The sequence below is a fragment of the Anas platyrhynchos genome, chromosome 1 (assembly GCF_047663525.1).
Source record: "Anas platyrhynchos isolate ZD024472 breed Pekin duck chromosome 1, IASCAAS_PekinDuck_T2T, whole genome shotgun sequence".
NCBI lineage: Eukaryota > Metazoa > Chordata > Aves > Anseriformes > Anatidae > Anas > Anas platyrhynchos.
Genome location: NC_092587.1, coordinates 77,653,172 through 77,671,528, shown reverse-complemented (window position 1 = coordinate 77,671,528; position 18,357 = coordinate 77,653,172). Strand labels below are relative to the sequence as shown.

The window sequence follows — 18,357 nt, the reverse complement described above, 5'->3', positions numbered from 1 at the left end:
TATCAGGAGATCGTTACATGAGCTTTGCAGCAGGGTCTTTGAACAAAAGAGGCAACTGAGATGCAGAAGGAGAGAAGGGGAGGGGGTTCTCTTTTTTGTTACATTAAGCAAAAGAATTTTCATAGTGTCTAGCCAAGCATTATACAGCTCCTTACTGCAGCAGGGAGCTTTCGCAACTCCCACTCCTCAAACAGAACTCCTTGTTTTTATAATACAAAAGACAATGAGCAAACATTTATGGTGTATTACACTTCTCACATTAATCATAGTCTCTTAAATTAGAAACGTTATTTGCTCCGATCACCAGAGAAAACTGCAGGTTTCCCACCACCAGACCCTGACAGGCCCCCTCCAGTAGCTTTGCTTTTGGACAGCAGCATGCGCCCGCAGGGAAGGACCATGTCCCTCGGTGCAGCCACATGCTCCAACAAAGGGTTGCACGGTTTGGGAGCTGTGTGTGGGGACACGAGTGTCTCAGAAACATTTGCTCATTCTCTAGCTGACTTTATTGTTTTATTAGTTTTTGTTTCACTTTTTGCAAGTACATGATGATCCGAGCTACACCTACAGCACTGCATTCAAAACTGCGGGCGGGGGGGAGGCCTGTGAGAAACGAACGCAGTCTCCTGCTTTCACGTTTCTTTTTCCTGATTTCTGGTTAAGGAATGAAGAAGGGCTTGAGTTTTTTTTTTATTTTACTTGTCACTCCTCTTATTTATTTGCGTGTTCTCAGCAGACCCAAGCCCAGAACGAGTTAAGGCCACAGACAGAACGGGCGGGGCCGCGCCCCACCCTGCCGCAAACCGAGGAAGTTTGGGCGTCACCGCTCGCCGTAGGCCCCAGCGAGGAAGAGCGGCGGCCCTCTGCTCCTCGCTGCGGCGCCCGGAGCAGGCGGGGCAATGGCGGCCGTCCCCGGCCCGGCGCGGAGCCGCTTCGCGGTGGTGGGCGGAGGCATCGCGGGAGTCACCTGCGCCGAGAAGGTGCGGGCCGCGGCCCCGCCGCCACAGCGCGCATGCGCGCGACCCCTGCCGGGTGGGGGTGGGGGCGGGGGCCGCTTGTCGGGGGGCGGCGCCATCTTGGCGGCGGGGGGCTGGGGTGGGTGGAGGGGGGCGGTGGCGTTCGGCCGGGGGGGGGGGGGGGGGTCGTGTTTATACAGGGACTCGCTAAGCGTTCTGTGCCTGCCCCAGCGTTTTAGAGAAGTTTGTTCATTTTAAAAGAAGCAGTATTCTACAAATGAGTAGTGAGCAGTTGGAATCGCAGAGTCGTTAAGGTTGGAAAAGACCTCCGAGATCTTCTGGTCCTGCCACCAGTGTCACCCACTAAGCCCCGCCCCTCAGCACCAGGCCCAGCCTCTCCTTGCGCACCCCCAGGGACGGTGACTCCACCACCTCCCTGGGCAACCTGTCCCAGTGCCTGACTGCTCTTTTTGGGAAGAAATGTCTCTTCATTTCCAACCTAAACCTCGCCTGGTGCAACTTGAGGCAATTCCCTCTAGTCCTGTCACTAGTAACCTGTGAGTAGAGGCCGACCTCCAGCTCTCACAGCCTCCTCTCAGTTAGTTACAGAGAGCAATAAGGGCTCCCCTGAGCCTTCTCAAAGCAGAGTGGTACTATAGCATACTCAGCTGTCTGCCAGTATTTGCCAAGAGGATAAAACTGCATTGCATATATTCTGATAACAGTTTATGAAGGCTTCATAAAGAAGGAGTTAAACCTTTGTATCATGAGAAAGTTGGCATTCTGTGTGCCAGTCAAGAGGTCAGCGGCTCAAAAGTTATCTGTGTTCGTAGCCATCGAGGATTGTACCATGACTAGGAGGAAGTTTGCTGTGCTGTGCTCCTCCTCATGAAAGCAGTGCATCAGGTTTTGTGGAATCCATGCTTAAGGCTGCACACCTGTGGAGATTGGCTAATCCCTTCAGCTTTACCTGAGCTCAAAAACTCCAAAAATCACTTTTGTTTACATCTAGGTTTCAAGGGTTTTGGTGATTCCGAAACAGCAGTAACTGGAGGGAATTTTGAACCCATAACATGGAATAAAATGATGTAGATACTAGTTCAGTGAAAATTACTCTATTTGTCAGACCATAAAGCAGTATAAAGACTGTTTCAGACTGTTTTCTGGTGATGGAGTGAGATTATTTCAGACAATTTCAGGCATTTTATGTAAACCAAATGTAGAATAAATTACAAGGGAAAAATGATTGTTTTCCACCTGTATGGAATTGGTTTTGGTTTCTACCACCTACTAGTTGTTTTTCCTTTGATTTTGTTCACAGTTGATGCAATATGTGGGCTCTAATACTACAGGCACTTAAATACTACATTAATATGAGTAATTGCTAAAAATTGTTTAAACTGTTCACAGAATTAAAGGTATTGTGTATCCTTAAGTGCTAGCAAGAATAAGGTTTGGGTCAATATTTAATAGTCCAGGAGACTATGTTTGCCTGGAGGTAATATAGAATCACAGAATAATACAGAAATAAAAGGGGAAGATTGAATACAATCTTTCTCAGTCCTGATTCTGCACAAGTAAGATTCCCTGGAATATAGTAGTGGCAATAAACAACTTCTCCATCATATTAAAGTTTGGGTATGTATGTACATGATGCCTTGTAGTTCAGGCTTCTCACGCTGCTAAATGAGAACAATCATTGTTTCAGGTCTGTCTTAAAAAGTTGACTTGGAATTAGGTACTTTTAAAGTACATTTCAAAACAGCCTGACAGAATGTCTTAAAATCTGTTGAGTTGTTGTTGTTGTTGTTTTAGGTTTTGGGACGTGGCACTTAGGGACATGGTTTAGTGGGTGACATTGGTAGTAGGGTGATGATTGGACCGGATGATCTTGGAGGTCTTTTCCAACCTTAATGATTCTATGATTCTACGTCTTACATAATTTCTACTTTCCATGTTTATGTTGTAATAGTTCTTTCTGATTTATGATGATTTGCATGTGTACATATGTATGGATAAACTTAATATTCTATCTGGCAGATTTCTAATTTTAGTATTTTAAAAGATAATGCACCAACTTCAATGACACTGAATGAAAATGTCACACAACTACTCAATTATAGTAAGAGGAGGGTATAAGCATTAGAGTATGTGTAAGTGATGCAGAGGACATAATGTCAGTCTAAAAAACTCTGAAACACATCTGATGATGATTACCTAATCACATGCTGCCTGTGGCATTCTGAAGTTTTTCTGAAGCTTATTTATTAGGTACAGATGGGAGCAGCTGCAGAAGTACATCGTGCTATTCTGTTGCATGAACTTGTCAACCTTTCTTTTTTCTGCCAATACAAAGCATACAGCTACAATAGTTATGAAATACATATTAGGGATTTGTGCTATAAGGTGTGGATTACATAAAGTTTTCACATAGCCTCACTAAATTCATCTGTGTTTTTATGCCCAGAGTATGGCCACGTTAATCTCCCTTAAATCTACTACAATGTTGAAAAACTTTGACCTTCAGATTATTATGTTAGACTCCTTGTATCAGAAGTTCAAGGATATATGTGATTCTCTTTATAGCTCAATTACACATGTATGACATGAAACATGTGTCCTGGCAGCTTATATAACCATGCCGTTAACATGTAGAATACAGGTAACAAGGAACTGTGGGTTTTGCTAGTGCCTCGGAGATGAGTGGTTTGTACTTGAGGTTTTTTATATGCTGTGGAGCAATGCAGCATTTAAGATGGAGATTCTGCACTTTGGCTTGGGGCCTGTAAGAGTTGTGTGTTGCCTATAACACTCTGAAGGTGATGATCCTCTTAGCAGTTCAGTAAATTGCATTTAAAATAACCAATAGGAATCAATATTTTCTCTGTGAAAATTAAATCTGTGAACACTTAGTCACTAGTACTTAATAAAAAAAAGTACTTCCAGCAGTTGGGAGTCTCCACAAATCATGTGATCATAGTCGTCCTACAGTTGGTCTTTAGAAAATTGTGAGAATAGTCTTTTGAATAGTCATTTTTACAGTGACTGCAGTTCTTGAAGATGTATTTGTATGTGAATGAATTAAAATCTTGGGTCTCCAAATTCCATTTGTTTCAGTCATTCTGTCTCATTCTTCCCTAATCTTGAAACAGCAATTATGGTTAGATGAGACTAATGTAAGGTAGCAATGCATATTACTGTTCTCCAATAATTTTACTGTCTTTAAGTCAAATTCTATGGATAATTATTTGCTCATCATGATTTCTATTTCTTTATAAGCTGGCTGTGGAATTCCCATCAGAAGACATTTTTTTAGTGACAGCTTCTCCAGTTATAAAAGCTGTAACAAATTTCAAACAGGTAAGAGAGCTTTAATTTTTGTTATGGTAATAGCTCTTCAGAAGCTTGTACATGTACAGAAAATTCAGAATTTAATCCTGAAAATGTTTATGATTATAAGCAAATGCTTATGAGCATTATTTTATAGTGGTTCGTAATTATATTCACAATATTAGTGAGTAAGAAAAGATTGAACTGGGTACTTACATGATTGAAGTGCTTACTGCTTTTATACTGAAGCTTTATTACACTACTTTGTTAATGGGAATTTTTCCCCCAGAATACCCATGAGAGGAAGGGAGGAAGGTGCTTGCATGGGGGAACACAGAATCATAGAATCCTTGAGGTTGGAAAAGACCTCCAAGATATGTGGTCCAACCATCACTCTACTCTCAGTGTCACCCACTAAACCATGTCCCTAAGCACCAGCAGCCTCTCCTTGAACACCCCCAGGGACGGTGACTCCACCACCTCCCTGGGCAACCCATTCCAATGCCTGACTGCTCTTTCTGAGAAGAAATGTCTCCTCATTTCCAACCTAAACCTCCCCTGGTGCAACTTGAGGCCATTCTCTCTAGTTCTGTCACTAGTTACCTGTGAGAAGAGTCCGACCCCCAGCTCCCCACATCTTCCTTTCAGATCATTGTAGAGAGCAATAAGGTCTCCCCTGAGCCTCCTCTTCTCTAGACTAAACAACCCCAGTTCCCTCAACCGCTCCTCATAGGACTTGTGTTCCAGACCATTCACCATGTAATGTGTAACCTCACGTTATTCTATCAAAGTTTAACAAGCAGAACATGTAGGTCTTAGAAATGCATCAGGTAACTTAAAAAGCAATGCTGACAATTCTAATAATACAAACCACTATAGCAGTTACTGCATCCATCAAGTTAAATAGCTTTTGAATGAGAATTCTGTGTATTACTTTGACTCTTTACCAGGGATGTGCATGAAAAGATTCTATACATAAAAAAGTACTTTTAGCAGTGTCACACGAACATGTTTGTACACAATTGTTTTGACTTCTTTATTGGAAATGAACATAAAACATCTTGTTGCAAATTTCAGAAGTAAACATGGATATATTATTCATATTTTTAAATCTGTCTCTTATTCCTACAGATCTCCAAAACGCTTGAGGAATTTGATGTAGAAGAGCAACCAAGTTCCTTATTAGAAAGACGATATACCAATATTAAAGTTATACAGTCTGGAGTAAAACAGTTGAAGAGTGATGAGCATGTAAGCTACTGTTTTCTCTCTTTTACCTATGTGTGTTCTTTCAAGTTATTAAAAAAATTACATCTAAGAAACACTTGAATATTTTTGGCATGAAATTCTGTTCAAGACCATTCTGGTTATTAAAACATAAGTTACTAAAATTGGAGAGAATACCTGCTGACTAATTTTACATATCACTTACGCTGTTGTTTGAGTAGAAATATCTACAGAGGATGTAATTATAGATCAAAAATTGCTTGTTAATTAAGAAACCACATCTTCTAGCTTTAATTCTTTGACACTTTAGATCTATGGCGTAGCATACTTGATTGGAATAGGAGGGAAAACTGACAATGAAACCAATATTGTATACCAGTATAGGTGTCAGAAAATTTCTGTCACCCCTAACTGGAGGTCTCTGTGGTTCCTAAATTACTGCTTGTTGCTACAGAGACCAAATGATAACAACTTAATGATGCACAGAAAATGAATTCTCAGAAGAACCAATATTTCCAACATTTCTTCTTTTTAACAAGAAAAATGTTGCAAGTATGAGCAATGTGCAGGTCCTATTTAGAGTCCAAGTCAGCTTGACATATTTTTTTTCATTTCAGTGTTTATTAGAAATTCACATTCAGATTCTGAACTGTTCCTTCTCCTGTTAAGTTGCAGAACTATGATTTCAGTCAGATTATAATGCTATTAATGTTCTGAATCCGATTATATTATTGTAGCCTCATTATTATATTGTTTTATTTTAGTTTGTATGGACTCCAATATATCACGTATGTGGATTTGAAGGATCTTTTGCCTGTTATCCCCAAATCTTTAAAAAGTCCCTTTGTGCAACTGTAACTAACTGTAAACTAGTTAGCTTCTAATACGGAAACAAAAAAAGAAAAAAATCATGTTAAGCTTTAAATATTTCTTGCTGCAGAATGATGTAACTTGTTTAGTGCCTACCCTTTGTCTTTAGCAAACAACAGAACTTGCAGTATTTCTAAACTGTATTCTATCCAGTACCTAATTAACACAACTCTACAGTTGTTTAAATGTTTTGAATGAGATTCTTAATTGCTGTTATATAGCAGTGCATAGGTCTACATCTATTACTGGGGTGGGGGGGACATAAAATCACAGAAAACTGATTATGTCAGCACAGATAGTGAGTAGAGAGTGCCACCAAGAGGTAATCTTAATATTTCATCTGTCTTTAAGCGTACATGTTCCACCTTATTGGTCATAATATACTGTATACTTAGACTTGTAAGTTTGTAGTGAGTGTAATGCAAATAAAGTAACACATAATGAGAGAATGAGATTTTTTAAGAAACTACTTACAGGTTTTAATATCTGCAAAATAGTAAAATATTCAGGAAAAAAAGATAATGTTCTCTTAGATGTCTCCATTAGTTTCTTCTTTCTTCTTAATTTTTAACAGAAAATTTTCACTGAAGATGGGAAAGAGTATATGTATGAAAAACTTTGCCTATGTGCTGGAGCAATACCAAAATTAATTTTTGAAGGAAATCCATATGTATTAGGAATCCGGGATACTGACAGTGCACAGGTAAATGCTCTTTGGACTTACACCTACAGAATATATTTGTGCTTCTGATGCAAAACACTAAAAATGGATGCAGAATGAAATGTAGAAACATAAGGTGCTGGTTTTTATTATATATCTTTAACTAAGAACATTTTCAGTAACAGAGAAATAGCTTTAAAATAGCATTAAATAATTAGTCACTAAATTTATTACATTTATAGATGGCTCATAGTGTTTGTAACACGAAAATCTGGAACAAGTGGTGTTTGTTCCTTTGCCTTCCAGGCAGAAGCTGATTTGAAAATATAAACAGGAGGTAGGCACCAGTAGAAACTAACTTGAAAAGGTGCATCTAGTGAACAATATGAAGGGCTGCTTTTCACAGTGAAAAGCTACTGAAGGACTGATTTCTTCAGGTTCTAGTGTAGCCTCTCCTTACTGTACAGAATGGAGCTACAATTGTAGACAAAGATGTGGAAAAGTTTTCACATGACTTAATAGGCTAATACTTCAGTGTGGAAATAGAAAGTGAAGTTTGACTGCTATCGATCTTCAGATTGAGAGGAGGAACAAGGAAAGTAAACACTGCTTCTCCATAACGTGAGCACTGTAGTTCATCAAATGACAAAAAAAAGGAGATACCTTTTCAAGCAAATTGAGGTGAAACCATGAAATTACTGTTGTGGTTTGTTTCAGGTATTAAAACTTTACCTGAGGTTTGGTTTGGTTTTAAAAAGGATAATCAAAAAAAAAGAAGTTGTATTGGGTTGCGTTTCTTTTATTTCTCTGGACACTAAAATGTGATTTGGAGACTTGTTTCTTTTTAAAAGTTTTTTGGGGAAATAAAGCTGGTTCTCAGATCTGCTACAAATTATTGTTTAAATTCCTGAATTATGATCAGGGATTTTTAAATTGCTAAATGTCTCTATCTTTGTTCTCTTAGTGTTGTACAAATTATTGGGGAAGTTTTACAAATTATGATAAAATTGGATTAATAGATAGGTATAATAATGCTAGCGGTCTCTATAATAGAGAAATATTTTCTGGATTCTATTACTGGCTCTGTTGATTTTGTTTAAATGTAATTACTTCTGGCTCAGTTTGAGACTTAAAAGGCTGTGGAAATAACTTTAGCCTTTAATGTGATAAAACTTCACAGGCTTGTGAAGTTTCTGCAACATATTCTTAGTATAAGTGAATGTATATGAGTAGCCTGAGAAAAATCAAAATAAAAAGACCGAGGGCAAGAAAATAATAGAAAGGATGTATTTCATTAGTTGGGGTTTAATTTTTTTCTTTTCTAACGCAGGCTTTTCAGAAGCATTTGGCCCAAGCTCAGAGAATAGTGGTGGTAGGAAATGGTGGAATTGCACTTGAATTAGTGTAAGTAAACTACTAAGTTGAAAACATACATATGCAAATAAAATCTTTACCAATTTGATGTTAAATCTTGTCTGTGTGAGTTTGGGAGAAGGTTGATGTACAATAAAGTTATAGTTCTTAAGGCACTTAGTAATAAAATTTGATTAAGAACCATTTTTCACCATATGGTGGAGCTTACTGTCACATAAAATTCATAAAGTTTCAAAAGAAGCTTTAACATTCAAGATTCCAAGAATATACGGTGTTTTTCTAACTTGGCACCAACAGAAATTTGTTTAGGATAGAAAGAGCAATATTTAAATTATAAAACTTGCCTGATTTGTGGAGACAGAAGAGGTAACAGGAATAGAGAGGCAGCTTATCTTGCATCCAGCCAAATTTAATTTGGTAGAGTTCTGAAGTGTCTGATGTGACCTTTGTCACAGGTAGGATATCAAGCCATAGGGTCCGACAGTCTGATAGATTGCAGAAACATCTGTATTATACAATTACGTATTCTTGTTTTGCATTGCGGGGAATCGGTGCTTAACTTGGACAGCTACTAAATTGATGATGACTTGATGATCTTGGAAGTCTTTTCCAACGTAGATGATTCTATGATTCTGTAAATCATTATCTGCAGTCTAGTTCATGTTTCAGATAATACATCTTTGCAGTTTTTCTGATGGATACAAACAAGATCTAAATGCCTGTCACCAGCAGTGGGCAGTCTGGACAAAAAGACGCATTTGTTTTTTCACTGCAGGGAACAGGAAATACTAAGTATTATTATTACAATCTTAGTCTGCCTTTCCTTTCTGCCCTGTGTTCAGTTGAGATGTGCTGTTGAGAAAGTATAAGCTGCTAATTTGAAGATTTTTTTTTATGGTTTCTTTACGTGAATAATCAGAACCTGTAGTAGATTTTATAGGTTTGAAAGTCTTGGATCCCTTATTTGTAGCTTCTGAAATTAACCTTGCACAATTCTAGTGGTCTTGCTAAGACTCATAAATCCTTTTCTGGGTAGTCTGTCATTTTATCCATTGTTTAAATGTATGCAGGTATGAAATTGAAGGCTGTGAAGTAATCTGGGCTATCAAAGACAAAGCCATTGGGAACACCTTTTTTGATGCAGGAGCAGCTGAATTTCTTATTCCAAAGCTAACTGCTGAAAAACGGGAGACTCCAATTGAATGTAAAAGAACCAAGTATACAATGGAAGGTATGTTGTTTTAGTCTCCTAGCATTGCAGCAGCTGCATTAAAAATATTAATTATTAAATATATTCATACATATTATATATATATTAAATATTTATAATATATTTTTATATTATTATATATTATTATATATTATAAATATTTACATGTATATAATATATACATATAATAATATGTATATTAATATTAAATATAGCCCTGAAATGAGTTAATTTAGCAGACCATAAATAGCTTACTATTGTTACCAGTGGAACTTCCTTCTTAAAAAAAAAAAAAAGGCAATGCAAAAACTCACTCAATTAATGTAGACATATGACAGCATGTTAACAGCACATTTTGCAGTATTAGTTATCTTTATGTCTATGCCAAGTTTAAATTTGATTTTCAGTATTCAGTCTGCTGAAGTACCTTCTCTATTATTTGACATATTTTAATGTTTTTCTGAATTATGTCAGCATTATGAAGGAAGGTGCTGTCCCACACTAAGCTATCGGAGGATCAGATGAAACCTCACAGAACTTTTACAAATTCAATGAAGCTGCATTCTTTGTAGCAGCAGTTAACTAGAACTGCATGAGCAAATATTACACAAACATATATATGACCTATATATGACCTATAATAAAAAGAAGAGCATGTTTCTAGACTTCAGGTTGGAAGAGTAAGTTTTAAAAGAGTCAGCCTGAAAGTCACAAAGTGACACCCAGTATTCTTCACTTGTATCATCATGTTAGAATTTGCAGCCTCATGCAGTGGAAGCCACTTAGTGCACATTTGCTAGCAGATGGACATCAGTTTCACTATTAGCACTGACAATAAGCAACTGAGTTCACAGCTGGACTCCAGAACTCCAGTGCCTCAGAAGCTGTTGGGGATCCTGTAGCTCTTACGGGTCCATGCATGTACCTAACGGTGCATGGTTGGTTCAGAGGTGAGTAAGTAGTGAAAGGCATAAAACCAAAAAGTGCCAAAAATACTGGTTTGGAGTCTGATTTGTCTGCCAATTAACCATGTTTGGGACTTCACCTTACCTTGTTTGTTAGATGTTTTTGTCTTCCCTTTTGGCAATCAGATTGTATTTCTCTTAATTGTGAATCCTTGTTCTGAATTCTGTGGGCAATGAAGTGGATATGCTAAATCTGATATTCTTTGTCTTCAGGAAGTGAGAAAAAAGAAAGACCTGTAGCAGTATCTGACAAAGTGGGCAGTGCCTTAGGCCCCGACTGGCATGAGGGCTTAAATCTTAAAGGGACTAAAGAGGTATGGTCATAACCTTGCTTACATTTGTTTAACTGTTGCTTTAAATTGATAAGGATTACAGAATTTATGATTATGAAGTATAACATTTAGGGTTATTAGAACAAGAAAAATAGTTGAGTTTGAACCGATTCTCTCATCAGAATCACATCAGAAAGTATGTTAACACAAATAGAATTGTTCTCTGTTTCAGGAGGGAGGTAATAAATCAGATCTACTGCCATGGTTTCATCAATTTTCTATTCATATTGAAATAAATGTTGGCTTGCACATTTCTTCAGGACTAGTGTCAATCCTAGCTTTAAAAAGAAGCAGTGATACCTCCGCTCTTTTAATTGTATCTGCCTTATGTATAGTTTAATACATGAAAAAATAGGACAGTAGAATTTGTACAGACGTACAGTCTCCTGTTACAGTAGGTAATGAAATGCTAAATCACCAGTGCATACAAGCATCGTCTTCAGATAGTGAGCAGTTATAGATTCTACAGAGATGTCCTTACAGTACTAACTAAAGGATGTTCAGGATATTCACAGATTAATGGCCGTTAAAGGCTGTGGAAATGTGGAAATGATACCTTCTTTTTCTCTTTTTACAACATTTAAAACCTAAAGTGATTATTGTTATCAGAATTTAATTCGTGATAGAAAATGGAAGGATTTGAAATCCTGAAAGACAGGAAAGACCAATTGACTTTTTTTTTTTGTCTGTTCTGATAAGTTCTGTATTCCCTGTTTATAAACTCAGGGGAACTGGAATATGCTTTCTGGCATGCTAGAAAAAATCTATACATTGTCATGATATTTAAAGGACCATCATATGCTTTTTCAGCACCTATTTAAATTACTGATTACTGTGTTTAGATCTATGACAGATCTGAAAGAGTGTGAGAACTTGGCTAATGTGCAATGCTTTAAGATGCGATACATGGTAATTCTTTTTCTCAGGTTAGTAACGCCTCAGTTTAGGTGAAGGTGCATTTGCTATTAAAAATATTGTTAATCATTATGTTTACATTTTTGACAAACTTTCTTTAGTTTTCTCATAAAGTACATATTGAAAAACTATGTGAAGTAAAGAAAATACACTTACAGCAAGAATTTTTACAACTGCAACAGATGTCTTTGGCTTTTCCTAAAGAAGAGAAGAACGTAGAACCAGATGAGGGTAGGTGTGACAAAAAAAAAAGTGTGCCAGTGCTGATTAGAAAAGCATGTTGAAGATGAAGCAATGCTAGAGCATGTTTGATCTTGATTGCTTGTGCTAAAGGAAATGCAAATTTGGAAAAACAGTCCTTTGTTTCTGTAAATTAAATGGAGCTTTAGCAATTTATAGCAGTTGAATATTTATGGGCTACAATTAAATTACAAAATGCAATGAATCAGACCCTTCTTCCACAAAATCACCTAGCTACTATGTGCAGAATGTTTGTTCTTGTGACAGCCCAATAAATGAGGGATTTGATTCAACACAATTCCAGAGAAAGCTAATAGTAGGGAACTAAGCTCCAACTCTCATTTTCTGGTCCTGAATGAAAGTAAGAAGTGCTATAGGTAATCTCTGTGGGTATTATTATTTTCGTAGCTAATAAACTTGAAATCTCTTTTTTTTTTCTTGTTTATTTCATGTCTTACCATAAGACATAAATAATAAAGTAACTTCTGTTGGTTACATTCTCTACGCAAAATTTTCCACTTTTTCAGTGCTATGGCCTGTATATGTGGAATTAACTAATGGAAAAATTTACGGATGCGATTTCATTGTCAGTGCAACTGGTGTTGTGCCAAATGTCAAACCATTTCTTGATGGCAATAATGTAAGTATGCTGATTTACTTTGAAGTTTAAACTGTGGGATTTTTTAAGGAAGGGGAGTTCTTCCAACTGGTTTACATTTCTTTTGACATGAAACAGTGATTTGAGAGGTTTTGAATGCACAGCATCTCAAAATAAGGTAGGTATGTTGATACTGGAAATATCTTAGGATAAAAACGAATTTCATTAGCATTCTTGGTTTATTATATTGCTACTCATGATATATACACACAGTGTATCGGTAGATACAATATACACTGTTAAGATTAAGCCTATAAAAAGAGAGGAAAACATTTCTGTAATTGGTGGCTAATGCAGCAAAAATGTAGAAGCATTTTTGTGTTACTTGTGCCCCATACACTTGTCTTTAAAATCTTTAAATTTTCTGCTGGGAAGAAGGCATTTCCAGTAGTTTTCATCTAGGAAAGTGACGTTTAAAGGTGCTATTATTTATCAAGGGAAGTCACACGTTAAACCAAAAAATGGCTGGTGATTACAGAGTTTGTAGCTGCCATGTGAATTTTCAGGCTTTGAAATCATTCTGTCTCCATGGTAGGATATTTGGTGTTTTGCAGTTCCTTTCAATTAGGAAGTAAAACACTATCCTCTGAAAAAAGCAGAAGAAAATTATGGAAACATGCACTAATGTTGAACCATTAAATGTTTCAAGGAGGAGCAGCTGAGGGAGCTGGGCTTGTTCAGCCTGGAGAAAAGGAGGCTCAGGGGTGACCTTATCGCTCTCTACAGGTACCTTAAAGGAGGCTGTAGCGAGGTGGGGGTTGGCCTGTTCTCCCATGTGCCTGGTGACAGGATGAGGGGGAATGGGCTTAAGTTGCGCCAGGGGAGTTTTAGGTTGGATGTTAGGAGGAACTTCTTTACCGAAAGGGTTGTTAGACATTGGAACAGGCTGCCCAGGGAAGTGGTGGAGTCACCATCTCTGGAGGTCTTTAAAAGACGTTTAGATGTAGAGTTTAGTGATATGGTTTAGTGGAGGACTTGCTAGTGTTAGGTCAGAGGTTGGACTCGATGATCTTGAGGTCTCTTCCAACCTAGAAATTCTGTGATTCTGTGAATTAGATGTTTGCAATAGTATTTCTGGCCTATATATAAAAAAATAAAAAATGAACTTTAAGACTAGATGTCCCTGCAACATATTTGAATTTTGGCATGCTCTGTTACATCCATGCCAGGTATCAGTAATAATAATGTTGGAAACCTGTGCTGTGTTCTAAAAATAATACTTAAGGTTTTGTGTCTTACCATGGAGCTCTTGCCACTCTGTTCAATAATTTTATTCAGTATGCGATGCTACTATAAGGTATTTTTAATAGATGGAGCTTTGAATTATTTTAAAGGGTATGTGAAGGTCACTTGTGAAATGCAACACTGACTTGTTCTTAAACATGGTGAGAAAAAAATGTGTGGATTGGGAGGAAATTCTACTTTTGTAGGCTAATTTTGGTTTGGATTATTTGAAGATTTGACCAGACTAGAGATAAATTCTGCAGGGGATTGGGTTGTGTTACTAATATGTAGAATATTTTTTATAGGGATAACTGCAAAAAAATACTTTGTTATGGCATTCTTCAGGGAAATCAGTTTCATTCCCTTAAAAATGAAGAAGCCTGAAGACTGATGTTTGAATGTGTTTCTCTTAGGGTTATCAGTCTTTTCTAGTTGAATCAGATTAGATGGGAGAATGAACAGCCATAGATCGTTTACACCAAATTCCTCTTTCTCTGTTGTTAAATGAAAAGTAGAAGAGCATTTTGCTGTGTTCCCGTAGTATTAATTCATACTTTATATCTTCAAATGTTTCAATTAAGCAGTAGTGGATTTACTGAAATTTTGTAGGGAAGTCTGCCATTAAAATGCAAATGAGTCAACCACTTAACGTTAAAATTAAAGTTAAATCACTCAAAATTACTATTTTACTTCAATACTTAGTTTGCTATAGGTGAAGATGGAGGTCTTAAAGTAGATAAACACATGCAAACGTCCCTGCCAGATATCTATGCAGCTGGGGATATCTGCACAGCGTCGTGGGAACCTAGTCCAGTGTGGCATCAGGTAAATCAAATTATACAATTGTGTGCTCAGCAGCAATGCGATCTACAAAGTAAATTACTCACAGTTACACAGATGGGAGAAAATGTTTAATTGAACTGGAAACCAGTAAATAGACAATCCTGGGTGTGTTGATGGTAGATAAAATTATCTCTGTGGCTGAAAACCAAGTTGTTCAGCCTTTCTGACCGTAACAAAAATATGTAGTGGGCACTGAAGAGAACAGTGAGCTTCATTCATTGCACAGTGACACATATCTGTGTATTTATTTATTATTTTTTTTAGATGAGACTGTGGACTCAAGCTAGGCAGATGGGATGGTATGCAGCAAAATGCATGGCAGCAGATGCTTTAGGGGAATCTATTGATCTGGATTTCAGCTTCGAACTGTTTGCTCATGTAACAAAATTTTTCAATTACAAGGTAAAGTAAATACACTCTATCAGTTTTAAACCCCTGAGTAACACAGGTATTGCTTGTTTATATTCACGTGTTAACACTGAGCAGATGCTTTAGAGGGGGAATGGTTTTAAACTAGAAGAAGGGAGATTTAGATTAGATGTTAGGAGGAAATGCTTCACTCAGAGGGTGGTAAGGCACTGAAATAGGTTGTCCAGAAAAGCTGCAGATGCCTCATCCCTGCAGGGGTTAAAAGCCAGGCTGGATGGGGCTTTGGGCAACCTGATCTAGTGGGAGGTGTCCCTGCCCATGGCAGGGGGGTTGGAACTGGATGGTCTTTGAAATCCTTTCCAACCCAAGCCATTCCTTGATTCTATGATATCGATGAAACGGCATTCTCTATATAATAATTAATCTTTGATTTTCTCCCTTCACACTGACTTTGAATATTGAAACCAAAGAGGACAAGGTATATACAGACATATTATAAATTTTAATTGGTGAATACCAGCTGATCTACTTCACAACTCTGCATATATTTTTTATTTCATTATCTCTTCATGCATCTTACTTTATTAAGATTCTGCTCATAAAGAAATTCAATACAATTCAGCATGGTAATTGGTTCATTATTGTTTTTAGTGATAACATTTCTAGGTGAAGGATTTTTAATTATACTGTAGCTCTGAAAGCCAGTGAAAGGGGGATTTTTTATTTATATTTTATTCTAGGGGCAATTATTTCCATGTTTATATCATTAGAACTGTTACCAGTGAAAATACTAAAAGCCACTGCAATGTTCTTATGACTGACTTTTCTTTTTCCTTCTGTTAGGTGGTGGTTTTGGGAAAATACAATGCTCAAGGCTTGGGTTTAGACCATGAACTAATGCTGAGATGTACTAAGGGACAAGAGTATGTTAAAGTGGTGATGCAGAATGGACGAATGATGGGCGCTGTGCTGATCGGTGAAACAGACTTGGAAGAAACGTTTGAAAACTTGATTTTAAATCAAATGGATCTTTCAGCCTATGGTGAAGATCTCCTGAATCCAGATATTGATATAGAAGATTATTTTGATTGAATGAAAACCCATTTCCATTTTGTATAACATTTTGACACTGATTAATGGCTGATAAAACTGTTTCCTTGGGATTACCAGAAATCAGGGATAAGTGCAATTCCTTATTAGGATTTTGTGTTAGTACTACCCTAATTTGCTTTTCAGTAAATTGGCAATCTGTGTACAAGCACAGGAACAAAGGCACGTGAATTAGTATTGACAGTGAATTTTGATATATGTTAGACGAGAACATCAGAACAACACTCCTAAAAAGCAAGCTTTGCTATGCTGTTAAGATAGCACTGCATTTACCTGAATGCAGGGTAGCCTTCACCGTTGAAAAGAACTTAAACAAAACTCTATGTGATACATGTTAAATCCAGTGCATTCTTGCTTGGGGAAGAATTACCTACGTGTATAATGTGCTACCATCCATTCCACTAGCATCCTTCCACTGCTCAAACCTTTGAGTACTTGCTGAAGGTTTCAAGTCTCTTCTTACAGCTGATTACACTGTCTCTTGCAAGCTGGCAAATCTTTACGGCACAGGGCACTCAGAGCTCTTGCCACCTGGAATGTGGTTTACAAATATACAGCAAGCTGTATAATTTTTTTTCCTTTTTTCCATAACTTAATTTCTAAAAGACAAGTATTTTCTACTCAGATAAATGCAGAACACAATCTTTGAACTATGAAAGCTAGGATGAAGTGTCCTTGAGATGTTAATTGAGAGCAGTATTTATTTTTTTTTAAACTGTTTGTCACTTCAGCTCTCTAGGTATTGGTTGTAAAGCTGCACCAGTGCATCTTGTGTGATTTTCAACTGGACCACTGCAGGGGTTCACTCCAAGGAAAGGTTAACACTGTACCACTGGTGGCTGTCACCTGCCTTCAGTGACTGAACTTCCTCCACATTGTCAGAATCCTGTGGAGCAGGCTGCTGCATCCAGCTTATTTGGCAGACTTCTAAATGCTGGAAAGCCTAGCTACAGGAGCATGACCCTAAGTGCAAAGTTGATAGGGATGATAGATTTAGGTTTAAACTGGGAACAATTCATTGTATGAAGTTGGTGGTACATGTTGGGATTTTTCCCAGAAAAATCACTAAAATTATTTAGAAGAGAATGACTGTTTAATTAAATTAATTAATTCCCTTTTTGGCAAAGGATTTAATTAAATGATAGGTGAAACTCTTAAGCTTCAGTCAAAAGATTATACCAGAAAAATAAAGATGAAGAGTTTATTTTAATTATCTGAGATGTTTTTTTTTGTTTTAAAATATGTAAGTTGATACACATCTGTATGCCTGAATGTATCCAAAATGAAACCAACTAGACAATCAGAACCTAAGTTTATAATGAGTTTGACTTTAGCTTATTGATCACTGGCTGCTAAAATCTTAAAAAAAATAAATAAAAATCTAGCAAATAGATTATTCAGCCTCTTGTGTGCCTAACTAGTTCTTGCAGTCAGTGGTAAAGACCCAACAGCTGCTCCTATGGTTACCTTTTTCTGAAAATACTAATGTACACATGCATTTAAGGAAGTCAACTACTACTTAGCTGTACGTGTAGTAGAAATATATTCTTCTGCTGTCTGCAGCCCCTCTGAAATGGGATGCAAAAGTGCAGCAAGTGAAGATTTCCCCAAGTCCATAGAGATTGTCGAGGAGAGACAGGGACTCACTGCCACCGCTGAGTCAGCAGGGGGGTACAGGTAGCTGAATTCCTCCATTACAGGTAATGTTAGGCTTGAAAAGAAAAAGGCTTCCTGGCACATAATTACATAACACAAAGTAGGAATAAACCAAGAAGATACTGATACATTTTAAATAATTCAGAAGATAATAATTGTATAAACATACATTGTTCTAAAAAAAAGCACTTACTGAGCCCTCCATTGCAAAAGAAGTGAAGCTCTTAACATACACTGACACTTGGATGTACTAAAAAGTATCTGTACTCTTTAAGCACTACTTCAGGTTGCCTGAATTTGAAACAAGGCTAAGTCAGGGGGTTTGCTTATTGCTTAGAAAAGGGTATCACTTTCTTCCTGTCTACTTAGTGTATCAAAATGAACCTTTAACTATATAAAAAGAAAAGGTTGGTATTT

The 18,357-nt window shown here is 37.2% G+C and overlaps 2 protein-coding genes across 7 annotated transcripts in view; one reads left to right on the top strand and one right to left on the bottom strand.

The window, feature by feature from the left end:
• The first annotated feature begins 713 nt into the window (after positions 1-713).
• On the top strand, positions 714-17,677 carry PYROXD1 (pyridine nucleotide-disulphide oxidoreductase domain 1). 2 transcript variants are annotated; one of them, XM_027449950.3, is made up of 12 exons: positions 714-980; positions 4,236-4,316; positions 5,418-5,537; positions 6,958-7,086; positions 8,375-8,448; positions 9,489-9,649; positions 10,807-10,907; positions 11,942-12,071; positions 12,608-12,720; positions 14,665-14,787; positions 15,070-15,207; positions 16,018-17,677. In XM_027449950.3, the coding sequence occupies exons 1-12, from the start codon at positions 900-902 to the stop codon at positions 16,264-16,266; spliced, it is 1,500 nt and encodes a 499-aa protein (XP_027305751.1). In that variant the 5' UTR covers positions 714-899; the 3' UTR covers positions 16,267-17,677. The 2 variants fall into 2 exon arrangements, with proteins under 2 accessions (XP_027305751.1, XP_071898553.1); XM_072042452.1 differs by lacking the exon at positions 714-980 and adding an exon at positions 1,270-1,513.
• Positions 7,162-18,357, bottom strand: part of RECQL (RecQ like helicase) — a 31,139-nt gene continuing 19,943 nt past the window's right edge. For 2 of the 5 annotated variants that reach the window (XR_011811339.1, XR_011811342.1), the window contains exons 16-18: positions 11,997-17,995; positions 10,679-10,757; positions 7,162-9,187 (exon numbers count right to left, since the gene is read on the bottom strand). The gene's annotated coding sequence lies outside the window, so the exon portion shown is untranslated. The remainder of the gene's footprint in view (positions 9,188-10,678; positions 10,758-11,996; positions 17,996-18,357) is intronic. The other 3 variants (XR_011811345.1, XR_011811346.1, XR_011811340.1) reach the window with 3 other exon arrangements.